Source organism: Micromesistius poutassou (genome assembly GCF_964030765.1).
Source record: "Micromesistius poutassou genome assembly, chromosome: 6".
Lineage (NCBI taxonomy): Eukaryota > Metazoa > Chordata > Actinopteri > Gadiformes > Gadidae > Micromesistius > Micromesistius poutassou.
Window position 1 is genome coordinate 1,419,181 of NC_140276.1, and position 17,707 is coordinate 1,436,887.

Here is a 17,707-nt window from a genome sequence, read left to right on the forward strand (position 1 = left end):
GGATGTGATGCAATGATGAGGAATGTAGTAGGAAAGTGGACGGATAAAGTATCTTCTAGGGACGAATGAGAGGCATGAGAACGGGGGAGGGAGAGAGAGAGAGAGAGAGAGAGAGAGAGAGAGAGAGAGAGAGAGAGAGAGAGAGAGAGAGAGAGAGAGAGAGAGAGAGAGAGAGAGAGAGAGAGAGAGAGAGAGAGAGAGAGAGAGAGAGAGAGAGAGAGAGAGAGGGGCCAGAGAGAGAGAGAGGGGCCAGAGAGAGAGAGAGGGGCCAGAGAGAGAGAGAGGGGCCAGAGAGAGAGAGAGAGGCCAGAGAGAGAGAGAGAGGCCAGAGAGAGAGAGAGAGGCCAGAGAGAGAGAGGGGCCAGAGAGAGAGAGGGGCCAGAGAGAGAGAGGGGCCAGAGAGAGGGCGGGGCCAGAGAGAGGGCGGGGCCAGAGAGGGGGCGGGGCCAGAGAGGGGGCGGGGCCAGAGAGGGGGCAGGGCCTACATGGGGCGGGGCAGGGCCTACATGGGGCGGGGCAGGGCCTACGTGGGGCGGGGCAGGGCCTACGTGGGGCGGGGCAGGGCCTACGTGGGGCGGGGCAGGGCCTACGTGGGGCGGGGCAGGGCCTACGTGGGGCGGGGCAGGGCCTACGTGGGGCGGGGCAGGGCCTATGTGGGGCGGGGCCTACGTGAGGCGGGGCCTACGTGGGGCAGGGCCTACGTGGGGCGGGGCCTGAGAACCGGTTCAAACTAAACGCTGTCAGCCCACAGCATTAAAAGAAAATGTTGTGACTTACAGTTCGCAGTTTCTTCTTCTTCGTGGTTCGATCATGATACTCACAGAATCTGTTTCTTCTTCTTGAGCTGTGAAGGAGAGCAACGAGATTAGTTTCACGGCTTGTGTGTGTGGCTGTGTGTGTGTGTGTGTCTCAATTAAAAACAGCTTACGACGACATACATCCAGAACTACTATTATTCAACTTATCAAGTAGGCCTAGAGTAAAAAACAATTAAGATAAATTATAAATAAGTGTCCTACTCACAGCAGGTCCGGATGTAGCGGGCCGTTTTACTTCAAAAAGTGTTCGTTAATTAACCCGACGGTCAACCTGGAAAACAAAAGGACCAGACGGATCATTAGTTACTTTTATAACTTCAACCGGACGTTTCTAACCATGTTTCGGTTAAACTACTAAAATAACGTCAATATTAACCGTGTAATGGAGACGGCTCAGCGTCTTTTTCAATCTAACCTGTGGTGGAGCCAACAGCTGACGGAGCGCGAGCAGCAGCAGCACAGTGAGGCTCAATGGAGACGCAGCGCGATCCGCACCGGGAAATAATCAGCGAATAATCAGCGGAACTACATGCAGGTGTGCGCCGCCATAGATATATGTGTGTGTGTGTGTGAGTGTGTGTGTGTGTGTGTGTGTGTGTGTGTGTGTGTGTGTGTGTGTGTGTGTGTGTGTGTGTGTGTGTGTGTGTGTGTGTGTGTGTGTGTGTGTTGAGCGGGGGTGGGAGTGGGTGGGTGGGTTTGGGTTACAAACTGTGGGTGTGTGTTTGGGTTTGTGTGTTTAAAAGGTGAACGATATGTGGATGAGTGGGAATAAATGGTATATATTATGTGGATGTGTGAGTGTGGTTTAAAACCATATGGAGTAGAGGAATACTGTTACTACCAGGAATTGTATGCTGATTGAAGTATGAAATTACACCGTATGATGGTGTATTTCCTTTTGATGAAAATAATAAAAATAATAAAAAAATAAATGCCTAATGTGTAACATAACTAATTAACTATAACTGTATTGATACAATTACTATTATAGAACATAAAAAAATAGAACACAACTTAACTTAAATATGCAAATTACAACATTTGGGCAAATTATGCAACTATGAAAGTCTTTATAGTTGCGTTTGTTTATTCACAAAATAGAAATGCTATAACGGCATAAAAAATAATAAAATCAATCAGCTCAGATATTTATTGTCAAAGTGATGAAGTTATCAAAACGTACAGAAATCCAAATGACACTAAATGTTTCAAATGACATTAATAAAAGAATACATTATATTGTTACTTTAATATTCTTATATTGTATATTTGAACAGTGTTCCAATATATTAGTCAAACATTTACATGTATTAAATCTATATCTGTACATATTTTATACAAACAAAAACAAGGCGATGACTTTATAGTCATACATCAAATATCCGTACAGTCACACCCAATTCATAAAGAAGACATTTATTGCCTGTTACACAATGCATGAACAAACAAATAAAAAAAACGAATTGATTGTATTTATTTAATCAAAGGAATCAGTACATTCCCCCCCCCCCAAAAAAAAAATATAGATTGCATTTCATATCAAAATACTAATAATAGTAATTATTCAAATAATAATTATAAATTGAGCTTGTTCTCTTTTAAACGGAGCAGTGTGAACTTCTTGGGAGGGCTAGTGAACATGTGTTGATGACCTTGACCTCTGAGCCTAGGGTCAGAGGGGAGGGCTAGTGAACATGTGTTGATGACCTTGACCTTTGACCCTAGGGTCAGAGGGGAGGGCTAGTGAACATGTGTTGATGACCTTGACCTTTGACCCTAGGGTCAGAGGGGAGGGCTAGTGAACATGTGTTGATGACCTTGACCTCTCTGACCCTAGGCTACGGTCACCTGGCTCCTGTCCCTTCGTAGTATGGGCTCTCCTCCAGTACCTCCTCGATGACCGCCTGAAACGGACCAGAACCAACCGTCACCGCTTCAAACCGGATCAATCACACAGGGACCAGAAAGAACGATTCTGACCAATAAACAGCAGGTTACTAACACAAACAAAAACATTGGTGAACTCTGTGTCCGTGTGTGGAGATTCAGAAAAGTACATTTTGATTGTATGCGCGTATCTCAGCCCAACTTGAAGGACGCTTTGCATGAGCGCTTACATGAAGCTAAATGACCAAATGGAAACGTGAACCTAACGAATGTCGTTAAAACCCTCGTAGCTAACGAGGGCTCCAGGGGCACTCGTAGAGCGCTAAGAGGCATCGTTACTATAGCCTCAGTGGAGCCACCAGCTGGACATTCCGTGTATTGGATGTATTTTATTCAAACACATCCAATACCACAGAATGTCCAGCTGGCGCAATTTCGCAATATACCCCAAAAACAGTGGTTACCGCCGATGTATTACTCATAGACTACTGTTAGATTTAAGTTACTGACTGAGCGTGGCATCTTCCTACAGAAGGTTCTCCAGAGGACCAGGGAGAGGGTGGTCTCTGGAGAGGAGAACCCCCTCCTACAGAAGGTTCTCCAGAGGACCAGGGACAGGGTGGTACCTGGCTGATGAGGCCCGCTCAGCGGGGCCTTGACAGAGAGGCTCTGCTACCACCAGTCCCCGACAGGGCGAACCGGGACACCGACGCGAAGCGGAAGTGGCTTGCTTCGCTTGCTTTCCCTGACAGCGGTCATTAGGTGCTTAGCAACGCTCAATTATCAAAAAAACAATTCACCGCCGGAAGTCGGGAAGGCCCATGCAAGTGAACGGAGTGTTCCACAGCACTGAGAAGAGCCGTGTAATAATACATAATATTTAAACTCAAGTTTTTTTGGTCTTTTTAAGTGGTGGGTACAAAGTGAATCTTGACGAAAACTGGTGGGTAGGCCTACTCGGCGTAACCCCAGCGTAAGACGCCTATATGGTTACGACGTCTTAAGCATGCAGTGAAAGTATCAGAGGCTCATTGATTTATATTGGAAAAATAATACATAGGCCTACATTAGATATCTATATATCTTAGGGACTTATAGACTGTATCTCTGTTGCTGCAGCAGCAGAGTTTATTCTGTCTTGACACTTTATATTGATATTTTGTATTACATTCTTCCCTTAAATTATTGTTTACAGTGATTGTTTTATATGTATTTTTTATGTATGTCGCTTTGGATAAAAGCGTCAAATACTTCATTACACTGCTTCACATTGACAGTACATCAGAGACATCAAGGTTTAACCTTCAGTTCAGTCATTTAGCAAACACTGTCTAAATAAGAACAAGATTCCATTTGTTCATCCGCTTTAATAAAGTGACGGGATGTTAACAATAATCAAACAAGTACTTAACGGACCGAACTGCGTGTGTGTGTGTGTGTGTTTACATTCCGAACAACTGCTTCCTGTTCCGTTAATGCGCATGCTGTACGGGCTGCCATATGGGACAGTCTATCATGCAGTAACATATAGTAAGCAGTAAGGGGCGCTATATAACAATATTCTCTACTGTCCTCTAAAGTGACTTAGCCTGATTATTTTTCCCAAGTCACGTTAATAAGTAGGGAGGCAGGGCTTCTTGCAGTGGTGTTTGGACCCTGAACCTTTGGGCTGGGACTCCAACACCCAGCCCTCCTCACTGTCTTACCAAAGCTCTTATAACGGTAGACTTCAATGTAGCTTTTGTTCCCCACCATTCATCTCATTACTGAGAATACATTTAAATGACACAAAAAAACATTTCACAAACTTTGAATTTGAACATGAATTCATAATTGATTTCCTAATTTATATATATTAATGATTATGGGATCGTTGAAGATGCCCAGTAACACAGTACTGTTTACTGCCTTCATCCTAATAAGGTATTGTCCTTTTTAGTTCAGTTGTGGTGAGTATAAAATTGTCTGAGCGGTTGCACAACTTCCACTTTTGTGGTGACATGTGGGTCTCATGTAGGCTGGGTTGTGTGTTCCTGTGATCAAGTCCTGGACTCCACTGAGACAACACTGAGGTCGAGATGCTCAACCTGGGGGCTGTGCTGCTGTTACTTATTGGTGTGACTGATGGTGAGATCTTTATGGCATTATTACTGTTTTAAATATTTATGTATTTTATGTAATTTAGTCAGCTATAGTTTTGTATTCATTGGTTTAAACCCATCAAATGTTGAAAAGCAATTTCTTACATTTAAACTTTAAACATAAGTAGTTGCTTTTCAACATTTGTTGGGTTAAGCCAATTTAGTCTTTATCGTACGTTAATTCTGGATTAATTTAGTCAATTTTTTGTTGAATATCATTAATCATTACTCTGCCTTTTGTCTTGTGACTTCCCCACAATGTGACTTCACTTTTTTTGTTGCAAAACATAAAAGTATTACCACATATTATCAGGAGTATTCGGGGTAGGGTATTTTCATTTACATGACAATCATATGGAAATCATGTAAAATCAAATAAACACTGAAATTAAATATTAAAGGTTTCAACCTTTAACATATATGAGTATAATGTTCCTCTCTGCAATTGCACACATTGTATTCAAAATGTCCATCCCTCTTATAGTAATGGTAATAAGAAAGTTCTGACAGTAATAGTGAGAGGTGGTCTGTGAATCTCAGTGAGATATATCTCCTGTAATGTTTTACTCTCCTCTGTAAACCTCCAGGTGTGAAGACCTGCAACGCCACACAGCCACACATCACGACCCAGTGCTTCGGCTTTCTGGGAGGAACCGTGGAGGTCCTGCTGCCTAAGACCTCACATGATGATGTCTACAGACTGACGAAAAATAATATTGTGCTGATTAGCAGCAATAGTGCGACAAACCACAACAGTCGATATTCATTTAGTGTCAGTACTGGAATATTTACTATAACGGACATCGACAGGACAGACACTGGTCTATACTCAATGGAAGTACATACTGCAGCTGGAATTGAAGTAGCAAATACAAAATGTAATTTAACCGTTCAAGGTGAGTAACTATATCTATATTTCATAGCAGTAGTTATTGGTAAGCAGGGTTACAGATAAGAGGGAAACAGACGGTTTTAGCTGCTGTTTCCCTCTCATCATCATTAAGGATTCATTAATGTCATTAAGGATCATTTAGACACTAACCTCTGACTTCATAGCTCCATGATAATATTATCGGTAACGTCACATGCTATACTGTACTTTGTGAATGTTTTATGGCCTTATCTATGTACTCTTTAAACAGTCCCTCTGCCCATATATTATTTATGCTGTCCACATTTGATATAAAGGGCTGCGTTGCTCTACTTTTTAGAAATGTACTTTACTACTTCACTTGACTTTACTTTAGAAGTTAGGGGGAAAATGCTGTTTATTCTGCTACTGCCCAACTTTTTACAAAGGGACACTTGCTTGCGACGCAGCAAGCGCCTGCTAGTTGACCTGCCGGGCGGGACGATCAGTACTTCCCCACATAAAGAGCTTAGTTCTGATTGGATTGCTTCCCAAATCGTCCCGCTTACATTTTCGTCTCGTTTTTTCGTTCTCGTTAATGAAAGTGTCAAAATATTTTGTCGTAGTTTTTGTCATCCTAAATTGATTTTCATTTAGTTATCGTCTCATTTTCGTCAGACTGTAGACCCCCCACCCCCACCCCCAATGTTTTCTCAATGGATCTCCACGAATCACACAAGTGGCCAATTTTGTTTAAGAAAAAACGGCGAATTTCGCCGAAAGGTGACTAGTTAGCATGCCTGGTCACACCAAGACAGGGGCGCTCAGAGGGTGTCTCGCCCGGGGTGTAATTCAATGTAGAACCGCCACTGTAGGCCTATATATATATATATATATATATATATATATATATATATATATATATATATATATATATATATATATTCATATTTGTTTATAAATATGTGTTAATATCATTGTTCACTGTGCCATACTTTTCTTATAGTCACAGAGTTCGTCCCTATAATCGCTGGTTCCCTGTCAGCGATGGCACTGCTCCTGATAGTAGCATTGGGAGTCTACTGCGCAAAAAAGAACAAAACCTCAAAAGGTACGAGTCCCCTTTGTTTCGTCCTTGACAATGTAAAGTATAATGTCGCACTAACGTTACGGTTGAACACTGGAATGGAGAGTAACACCGAACAGAGTTTAGGAGGTAGGCCTACTTCTGGAAGGCGATACTTCACCAATAAGAGTCATTCATTTTGGTTCTCTCACTGTTGTTTGGCGTCAGGTCCTCTCACTTCCTCATTTGCTCTTCCTCTCCATTCGTCCCGCTCTCCTCTCCCCAGACACCACAGAAGCAGAAGATGTAACCTACGCAGACGTGTCTGTGCTCCAGCGTCAGGGGAGGCGGAGAGAGCAGAGGGAGAGGGAGGTGGAGTACGGGCAGGTCAAGGCGGCTCCAGGCCCCAGGCGGACGCTGGAGACCAATGTGGACGAGTGTGTGTACGCTCAGCCCCAGAAGATGTGAGGTCCTGAAAGCTGGGAAAACGCAGAATGACGCGTTGACCATTTCAACCTTTTTACTGACACTCCCATCTTGGCTTCTGAAAGGCAAAGGCCTTGAAAGTGTGAACGTTTATTCGGCCGTTTTAACGTTCATGAAGCCATTCACATGTAGCTTTAACCGTGTAGTTTCCGTCATTCATCAAATCTCAACTATTATTTTTATTATATATAGTATAGATTTTTCCCTCTGTTTTTGTCCACGGTGGTTTCCTGTGTGAAATGTTGGATAGAAACTGACACAATCAAATAATTGTGATATTTGATCCCTGAATGCACTATTATGCATTCGTAACTCTTAACATATTATAACTACTATGTATTTTATACCCTTCTGCACGTGTAACTTTTATTTTATTATAACTTTACACTATTCTGCATGTGTAACTTGCTTGGATGCATGTCTGTATGAAATATACTATTTTTAAAAGGATAGTATTTTATCTTCTATAACATTCTTAAGGTTAGAGCCATGTCAATTGATGCGCGCGCGCACACACACACACACACACACACACACACACACACACACACACACACACACACACACACACACACACACACACACACACACACACTGCCCCACAGAGGCTAACCTTCGCCACTACATTTTTGATCCAAATTTAGCACGTTCCTTTGTCTTGGCATTTTTTCTACCTAAATATACAGCGAAGATAATGTATTGAACATTTGATATGTTGTATTCTCACGTATACTATTTAATATTATTTGCAGTTAAAATATGTATTGATGAATACATAAATATATTGTGAGAAAAGAAGCACTGGTGACTGGTAGGCCTACATTTTCTCAACTCGACTTATTCTAGTCCAGATTCATTTCCAAGTAAAATGAAAAAGTATGAAACACAATAGCTGCTAACTATTGCTTTTAAATAGGGGACAGTATAAAACCTCACATTAATAATTGTTATGAATTTGAAACAAGACATATGTTACAACATAGGACTAAAACATAGCTCCTCCAGGAAATGTTCCAAAATGTTAAAGAAAATATGCAACATTGTGGATAATGTACCTTCTTGACCTAAAAGGGAATAGAAACATTCTCATTATTTGAGGCTCCAATGGTTCAAGTGATGACACACTTGTTACGTCCCCCTGGTGGTAACGCTTACCATGGCGGTCAGGGAAGGTGTCCTTCCCCTGTGTGGTCGGGGGAGGCGCTGCTTCACTACTTGGGCCACTTGGCTCTTCCCTTTCTGCAGCAGGTGCACCTGATTGGCCTATAAAAGGAGGAAGACATCCAGCCTATCGGTCTCTCGCTGCCTGGGTGACAGAAGCTGCCGCTGCCGCCAAACCTTCTCTTCTTTATTTTGGTTTTGTTGCACATTCTCATTACACCAGTCCATAACACATTACACATAGTTAAGCTGCCATCTACACTGATACTTAATTTCCTTGTTAGGGCCTTTTATTTTTAAATAAATATACAAAAACTTGTCACTGCGTGTCTCCCAATTTGTTATGCAATGCTTGAGCCATGCGGTCATAACACACTGAAGGTCATTTCATGGGAACCAATGAGATGAGGCAAACACTTGAGCTATTTCTGCTTCGCTGCTGTCTCTAACTTCCCCTTTCTGGCTCAGATTGCCCTGATAACACAAACCCTAACAACTAGACGTACGAGCAAGGGTCCACCAGCAAAGAATGAAACAGATTGCTTCACATTGACAGTACATCAGAGACATCAAGGTTTAACCTTCAGTTCAGTCATTTAGCAAACACTGTCCTCTAAAGTGACTTAGCCTGATTATTTTTCCCAAGTCACGTTAATAAGTAGGGAGGCAGGGCTTCTTGCAGTGGTGTTTGGACCCTGAACCTTTGGGCTGGGACTCCAACACCCAGCCCTCCTCACTGTCTTACCAAAGCTTTTATAACGGTAGACTTCAATGTAGCTTTTGTTCCCCACCATTCATCTCATTACTGAGAACACATTTAAATGACAAGATTTTCTCAGTCAGTCGTATTTATTGGGAGAATTTGCAGATTAATTCATAATTTATTTCCTAATTTATTTATTTTAGTAATTATTTATTTTAGGGATTATGAGATTATTATGGGATCTTTGAAGATGGTATTGGCCATTTTAGTTCAGTTGTTAGTATAAAGTTCGCTCAGCGGTTGCACAACTTCCACTTTTGTGGTGACATGTGGGTCTCATGTAGGCTGGGTTGTGTGTTCCTGTGATCAAGTCCTGGACTCCACTGAGACAACACTGAGGTCGAGATGCTCAACCTGGGGGCTGTGCTGCTGTTACTTATTGGTGTGACTGATGGTGAGATCTTTATGGCATTATTACTGTTTTAAATCTTTATGTATTTTATGTAATTTAGTCAGCTATAGTTTTGTAGTCATTGGTTTAAACCCAACAAGTGTTGAAAGGCAACTTCTTATGTTTAAACTTTAAACATAAGTAGTTGGTTTTCAACATTTGTTGGGTTAAACCAATTTAGTTTTTATCGTATGTTATTCTGGATAAATCAAATTGAGTCCATTTTTTGTTGAATATCATTAATCATTACTCTGCCTTTTGTCTTGTGACTTCCCCACAATGTGACTTCACTTTTTCTGTTGCAAAACATAACAGTATTACCACATATTATCAGGAGTATTCGGGGTAGGGTATTTTCATTTACATGACAATCATATGGAAATCATGTAAAATCAAATAAAAACTTGAATTAAATATTAAATGTTTCAACCTTCAACATATATGAGTATAATGTTCCTCTCTGCAATGGCACACATTGTATTCAAAATGTCCATCCCTCTTATAGTAATGGTAATAAGAGAGTTCTGACAGTAATAGTGAGGTGGTCTGTGAATCTCAGTGAGATATATCTCCTGTAATGTTTTACTCTCCTCTGTAAACCTCCAGGTGTGAAGACCTTCTGCGACGCCACACAGCCACACATCACGACCCAGTGCTTCGGCTCTCTGGGAGGAACCGTGGAGGTCCTGCTGCCTACTAAGACCTTACAAAATGATACCTACAGACTGAGGAAAAACAATATTGTGCTGATTAGCAGCAATATTGTGACAAACCACAGCCGTCGATATTCATTTAATGTCAGTACTGGAATATTTACTATAATGGACATCACAGGACACAGGACAGACACTGGTCTATACTCAATGGAAGTACATAATAGAGCTGGACAGGAAGTAGCAAATACAAAATGTAATTTAACCGTTCAAGGTGAGTAACTATATCTATATTTCATAGCAGTAGTTATTGGTAAGCAGGGTTACAGATAAGAGGGAAACAGACGGTTTTAGCTACTGTTTCCCTCTCATCATCATTAAGGATTCATTAAGGTCATTAAGGATAATTCAGACATCAACCTGTGACTTCATAGCTCTTATAAACACTGTTGGCCCTGAGGTTCCATGATAATATTATCGGTAACGTCACATGCTATACTGTAGGCCTACTTTGTGAATGTTTTTAAGGCCTTTTCTATGTACCCTACTCTTTAAACAGTCCCTCTGCCCATTTATTATTATTACTGTCAACATTTGCTATAAAGAGGGGGCTGCGTTGCTCTACTTTAGAAGTGCTTAGGGTGAAAATGCTGTTTATTCTGCTATTGCCTAATTTGTGTATGTCGGCATAAAATATGTCAAGTAAAAGTTAAAGAGGTGGCTAGGCTACTTCTGATTATAATTGTATGAAGTTAAGTTTCTATGAGTGAATAACAGAAGGTTTCTGTTCAGTCAAACTGTGAGACTCACCTCGTCGGTCGGTTTCCCTTAGCCCCGGTCACCTCTCCCCTCCTGTACCCGGAGTGTTTGTTCCGGGGACAGCAGAGGGTGTCCTGCTCTGCCGAGGGGGACGGACTCCACTACAGCTGGAGTCTAGACGGACAGCCGCTGAACGCCGCGCGTCTCCCCTCTGGATCCAATAACGCTAGTGACGTCACTCTGGAGCTGGGCTGGTCGGGACTGATCACCTGCTCGGTCCGCAACAACGTGAGCCACGCCGCGGCTAACCTAACCCTGTCTGTGTGTTACGGTGAGTGACAAACACAACAAGGGAACTTTAATGAATGGAGCTTGGATTCAGTAGCAGTTGATTCATCACATGACCGATCACCATCGTCGATCTAGTGGCGCCCCCAAGGGAGGGCAAGGGGGGCCGCGGCCGTCCTGATACAATCTCTGACGCCCCCCGTCCCCCAACTAGCCTACATAGGCCTATATACAGACACAACATGTGGAACTCATAATGTTAACTTTACCGCCTAACAATGACGACGCTACACTCCACTCTGCCATGCAGATCACCCTCAGTGTGTGTGTGTTGATGGTTTAACCTGTTGCACATTGATTAGGCCTACTCAGTGTGCAACAGGTGTGCAGCCTTACCCAGTCCCAGAGTCCAATCATTATGACCCGGGCGAGGTGGGGCTGCTTAAACCATCCATCATCCTCACACTACTACTAGTCTATTCCCATCATGAGGATCAGTGACGTTAACTGTAAAATAACAAACCAAAGTACATCCGTATGTGATTCCTTTAACTCTCATATTGACATGGCTTTCAACCAGCCGATAAACTACAACAGCATAAAATAATCCCTGGGCAACCCCACGCTATTCAGTGTCGGTCCACCCCTATGAAACCTTTCTGGGGACAAGTTGAATAATCTCTGACTAACTTCTACTTTCCCTCGTCCCAGACCGCCTCCCTTTCATCGCTCGTTCTCTGACGGTGGTGGCGCTGCCCCTGGTAGCATTGGGCGTCTACTGGGCACTAAAGAAGAAGAAAACCTCAAGACCTCGAGGTACCAAGTGTCTCTTTGGGTCAGCTGTTAAACACAAACTTTACTTCCTGTGCCATTTTCTCATTTTCTCATGTTCTGTTTGTTCAGACATCGCGCTGTCCTCCATGGCAGTAGATGATGGTGTGCCGTACGTTAACGTCTCCGTGGCGACCGGGAGGGCAGGGGGAGAGTGAGGTGGGCGGTCGGGGCGGTCGGGGCGGCTCCAGGCCTCAGGCGGACGCTGGAGACCAATGTGGACGAGTGTGTGTACGCTCAGCCCCGGAGGACGAGGCCCTGAATGCTGTCAACACCCAGAAGGACGTGTAGACGGCGCTTTAGCCAGAGGGCCAGCAGCGCGTTGACCTTTGACCTGCCAGGGACACTTCTCTCTCTCTGCATCTGAAAGGCCACTTTGTTGAACTTCTGTTTTGAAAATGTGAATGTTAATTCGGCCGTTGTTACGTTCATATGTATGTTCATGAAGCCGTTCATGTAGTTTGAACCGTGTAGTTTCCGTCATTCATCAAATCTCAACTATTATTTGTATTATTTATAGTATATATTTTTCCCTCTGTTGTTGGTGGTTTCCTGTGTGAAATGTTGGATAGAAACTGACACAATCAAATAATTGTGATAGCTTGATCCCTGAAAGCACTATTATGCATGTGTAACTCTGAACATATTGTATTTTATACTCTTCTGCATGTGTAACTTTTATTTTATTATAATTATTTTACACTATTCTGCATGTGTAACTTGCTTGGATGCATGTCTGTATGAAATATACTATTTTAAAAGGATAATATATTATCTTTTGTGTTCTATAAACATTCTTAAGGTTATGCACACACACACACACACACACACACACACACACACACACACACACACACACACACACACACACACACACACACACACACACACACACACACACACACACACACACACACATATATTGTATATATATATATATATATATTGATGAATATAACTTATTTTGAGAAAATCAGCACTGGCAACTCAACTTGATTTATTTTAGTCCAGATACATTTTCCAAGTAAAATGAAAAAGTATGAAACATAATAGCTGCTAACTATTGCTTTTAAATAGGGGACAGTATAAAACCTCACATTAATAATTGTTATGAATTTGAAACAAGACATATGTTACAACATAGGACTAAAACATAGCTCCTCCAGGAAATGTTCCAAAATGTTAAAGAAAATATACAACATTGTGGATAATGTACCTTCTTGACCTAAAAGGGAATAGAAACATTCTCATTATTTGAGGCTCCAATGGTTCAAGTGATGACACACTTGTTACGTCCCCCTGGTGGTAACGCTTACCATGGCGGTCAGGGAAGGTGTCCTTCCCCTGTGTGGTGGGGGGAGGCGCTGCTTCACTACTTGGGCCACTTGGCTCTTCCCTTTCTGCAGCAGGTGCACCTGATTGGCCTATAAAAGGAGGAAGACATCCAGCCTGTCGGTCTCTCGCTGCCTGGGTGACAGAAGCTGCCGCTGCTGCCGCCAAACCTTCTCTTCTTTATTTTGGTTTTGTTGCACATTCTCATTACACCAGTCCATAACACATTACACATAGTTAAGCTGCCATCTACACTGATACTTAATTTCCTTGTTAGGGCCTTTTATTTTTAAATAAATATACAAAAACTTGTCACTGCGTGTCTCCCAATTTGTTATGCAATGCTTGCGGCCATGCGGTCATAACACACTGAAGGTCATTTCATGGGAACCAATGAGATGAGGCAAACACTTCAGCTATTTCTGCTTCGCTGCTGTCTCTAACTTCCCCTTTCTGGCTCAGATTGCCCTGATAACACAAACCCTAACAACTAGACGTACGAGCAAGGGTCCACCAGCAAAGAATGAAACAGACTGCTTCACATTGACAGTACATCAGAGACATCAAGGTTTAACCTTCAGTTCAGTCATTTAGCAAACACTGTCCTCTAAAGTGACTTAGCCTGATTATTTTTCCCAAGTCACGTTAATAAGTAGGGAGGCAGGGCTTCTTGCAGTGGTGTTTGGACCCTGAACCTTTGGGCTGGGACTCCAACACCCAGCCCTCCTCACTGTCTTACCAAAGCTTTTATAACGGTATACTTCAATGTAGCTTTTGTTCCCCACCATTCATCTCATTACTGAGAACACATTTAAATGACAAGATTTTCTCAGTCAGTCGTATTTATTGGGAGAATTTGCAGATTAATTCATAATTTATTTCCTAATTTATTTATTTCAGTAATTATTTATTTTAGGGATTATGAGATTATTATGGGATCTTTGAAGATGGTATTGGCCATTTTAGTTCAGTTGTTAGTATAAAGTTCGCTCAGCGGTTGCACAACTTCCACTTTTGTGGTGACATGTGGGTCTCATGTAGGCTGGGTTGTGTGTTCCTGTGATCAAGTCCTGGACTCCACTGAGACAACACTGAGGTCGAGATGCTCAACCTGGGGGCTGTGCTGCTGTTACTTATTGGTGTGACTGATGGTGAGATCTTTATGGCATTATTACTGTTTTAAATCTTTATGTATTTTATGTAATTTAGTCAGCTATAGTTTTGTAGTCATTGGTTTAAACCCAACAAGTGTTGAAAAGCAACTTCTTATGTTTAAACTTTAAACATAAGTAGTTGGTTTTCAACATTTGTTGGGTTAAACCAATTTAGTTTTTATCGTATGTTATTCTGGATAAATCAAATTGAGTCCATTTTTTGTTGAATATCATTAATCATTACTCTGCCTTTTGTCTTGTGACTTCCCCACAATGTGACTTCACTTTTTTTGTTGCAAAACATAAAAGTATTACCACATATTATCAGGAGTATTCGGGGTAGGGTATTTTCATTTACATGACAATCATATGGAAATCATGTAAAATCAAATAAAAACTTGAATTAAATATTAAAGGTTTCAACCTTTAACATATATGAGTATAATGTTCCTCTCTGCGATGGCACACATTGTATATGTCCATCCCTCTTATAGTAATGGTAATAAGAGAGTTCTGACAGTAATAGTGAGAGGTGGTCTGTGAATCTCAGTGAGATATATCTCCTGTAATGTTTTACTCTCCTCTGTAAACCTCCAGGTGTGAAGACCTTCTGCAACGCCACACAGCCACACATCACGACCCAGTGCTTCGGCTCTCTGGGAGGAACCGTGGAGGTCCTGCTGCCTACTAAGACCTTACAAGATAGTTCCTACAATCTGAGGAAAAACCTTGTCTCGATTTTCTTTAACAAGAGTCAGACAGCAGACAGTCGATATTCATTTAATGCCCGTACTGGAATATTTACTATAACGGACATCAACAGGACAGACGATGGTCTATACTCAATGGAAGTACATAATGCAGCTGGAACTGAAGTAGCAAATACAAAATGTGATTTAACCGTTCAAGGTGAGTAACTATATCTATATTTCATAGCAGTAGTTATTGGTAAGCAGGGTTACAGATAAGAGGGAAACAGATGGTTTTAGCTGCTGTTTCCCTCTCATCATCATTAAGGATTCATTAAGGTCATTAAGGATAATTCAGACACTAACCTCTGACTTCATAGCCAACACTGTTGGCCCTGAGGCTCCATGATAATATTATCGGTAACTTCACATGCTATACTGTACTTTGTGAATGTTTTTAAGGCCTTTTCTATGTAGCCTACTCTTTAATCAGTCCCTCTGCCCATTTATTATTATTACTGTCAACATTTGCTATAAAGAGGGGGCTGCGTTGCTCTACTTTAGAAGTGCTTAGGGTGAAAATGCTGTTTATTCTGCTATTGCCCTATTTGTGTATGTCAGCATAAAATATGTCAAGTAAAAGTTAAAGAGGTGGCTAGGCTACTTCTGATTATAATTGTATGAAGTTAAGTTTCTATGAGTGAATAACAGAAGGTTTCTGTTCAGTCAAACTGTGAGACTCACCTCGTCGGTCGGTTTCCCTTAGCCCCGGTCACCTCTCCCCTCCTGTCCCCGGAGTGTTTGTCCCGGGGACAGCAGAGGGTGTCCTGCTCTGCCGAGGGGGACGGACTCCGCTACAGCTTGAGTCTAGACGGACTCCCGCTGAACGACACGCGTCTCCCCTCTGGATCCAATAACGCTAGTGACGTCACTCTGGAGGTGGGCTGGTCGGGACTGATCACCTGCTCGGTCCGCAACAACGTGAGCCACGCCGCGGCTAACCTAACCCTGTCTGTGTGTGCCGGTGAGTGAATAACACAATGAGACAAAAAAATGAATGGAGCTTGGACTCACTAGTAGTTGATTCATCACATGACCGATCACCATTGTCTCTCATAGGGTTCATATATGTAAACTGCACATCTAATGGGACACATATATCACAGTGGGTGCACAAAGACAACAATACCTTATGCCCTGAGGCAGCAGCCACTGTGGGGCCAGGCTATGTCAATAATACAGGTAAGGAGATAAAATGAACGCAAACCATTCTGTAAATCAGACGTGAAGATAGTGATGTAAGTCTGCTTACTGTAAATATATATAAAATAATACTCATCATGTATATAGATAGCTGCATATGGATATAAAGATATCTTTATATATAGAGGACTGATAAATCATTAAAGGGAAATTTATAATATAGCAACCATTATGTTAATGAAATGTGAAGATAGTGAGGTCAGTCTGCATACCCGTTACTGCATGTATGTATGTATGTATGTATGTACAGTATATATGTATGTATGTATGTATGTACAGTATGTATGTATAAATGTTTGCCAGCAAGTGAAAAATACATTGAGAGAAATGAATGCAAGGTGCTTGGACACAGCAGTCGATTCATCACATGACCGATCACCGTTGTGTCTCATAGGGTTAATGTATGTAAACTGTACATCTAATGGAACACGGAACAATACCTCATGCTCAGAGGGATACAACTTCAATATAATGGGTAAACAGACTCATCCATAGATATAAACATAAAAACACACACATATATATATATACAAACATAAAGAAAATGATGCTATAGTCTGCCTACCCGTTTTATTTTACATTTATATGTTCATATTTATTTATATATGTGTTAATATCATTGTTCACTGTGCCATATTTTTCTTTGTCACAGAGTTTGTCCCTATAATCGCTGGTTCCCTGTCAGCGATGGCACTGCTCCTGATAGTAGCATTGGGAGTCTACTGCGCAAAAAAGAACAAAACCTCAAAAGGTACGAGTCCCCTTTGCGGGGTCCTTATCAATGTACAGTAGGCCTATAATGTCGCACTAACATTATAGGTCGAACACTGGAATGGAGAGTAACACCGAACATAGTTTAGGAGGTATTTCTGGAAGGCGATACTTCAACAATAAGAGTCATTCATTTTGGTTCTCTCACTGTTGTTTGGCGTCATGTCCTCTCACTTCCTCATTTGCTCTTCCTCTCCATTCGTCCCGCTCTCCTCTCCCCAGACACCACAGAAGCAGAAGATGTAACCTACGCAGACGTGTCTGTGCTCCAGCGTCAGGGGCGGCGGAGAGAGCAGAGGGAGAGGGAGGTGGAGTACGGGCAGGTCAAGGCGGCTCCAGGCCCCAGGCGGACGCTGGAGACCAATGTGGACGAGTGTGTGTACGCTCAGCCGATGAGGCACTGA

At 42.1% G+C, this 17,707-nt stretch overlaps 2 protein-coding genes and 1 long non-coding RNA gene across 5 annotated transcripts in view; 2 read left to right on the top strand and 1 right to left on the bottom strand.

Moving 5' to 3' along the window:
• Window positions 1–695: 695 nt before the first annotated feature.
• On the bottom strand, window positions 696–1,313 carry LOC311345062. The gene is made up of 3 exons (XR_014633655.1): window positions 1,234–1,313; window positions 1,024–1,089; window positions 696–844 (listed from the first exon to the last, which is right to left on the bottom strand). It is a non-coding gene; the product is annotated as an uncharacterized lncRNA (long non-coding RNA).
• A 3,387-nt stretch (window positions 1,314–4,700) lies between these two features.
• Window positions 4,701–7,698, top strand: LOC311345080 (uncharacterized protein). Of its 2 annotated transcripts, none has more exons than XM_084469446.1 (4): window positions 4,701–4,832; window positions 5,434–5,742; window positions 6,703–6,807; window positions 7,049–7,698. In XM_084469446.1, exons 1-4 carry the CDS (start codon window positions 4,784–4,786, stop codon window positions 7,228–7,230), a joined length of 645 nt encoding a protein of 214 aa, XP_084325572.1. In that variant the 5' UTR covers window positions 4,701–4,783; the 3' UTR covers window positions 7,231–7,698. The 2 variants fall into 2 exon arrangements, with proteins under 2 accessions (XP_084325572.1, XP_084325573.1); XM_084469447.1 differs by having other exon boundaries at window positions 6,709–6,807.
• Window positions 7,699–9,451: 1,753 nt separating this feature from the next.
• The window catches only part of LOC311345079 (uncharacterized protein), an 8,527-nt gene continuing 271 nt past the window's right edge, over window positions 9,452–17,707 (top strand). The window contains exons 1-8 of one of the 2 annotated variants that reach the window (XM_084469444.1): window positions 9,452–9,566; window positions 10,170–10,490; window positions 11,049–11,306; window positions 15,178–15,489; window positions 16,036–16,293; window positions 16,389–16,511; window positions 17,185–17,283; window positions 17,526–17,707. The exon at window positions 17,526–17,707 is cut by the window's right edge and continues 271 nt beyond it. In XM_084469444.1, coding sequence (XP_084325570.1) covers window positions 9,518–9,566; window positions 10,170–10,490; window positions 11,049–11,306; window positions 15,178–15,489; window positions 16,036–16,293; window positions 16,389–16,511; window positions 17,185–17,283; window positions 17,526–17,707 — 1,602 coding nt within the window. In that variant the 5' untranslated portion in view covers window positions 9,452–9,517. The remainder of the gene's footprint in view (window positions 9,567–10,169; window positions 10,491–11,048; window positions 11,307–15,177; window positions 15,490–16,035; window positions 16,294–16,388; window positions 16,512–17,184; window positions 17,284–17,525) is intronic. The other variant, XM_084469445.1, reaches the window with a different exon arrangement.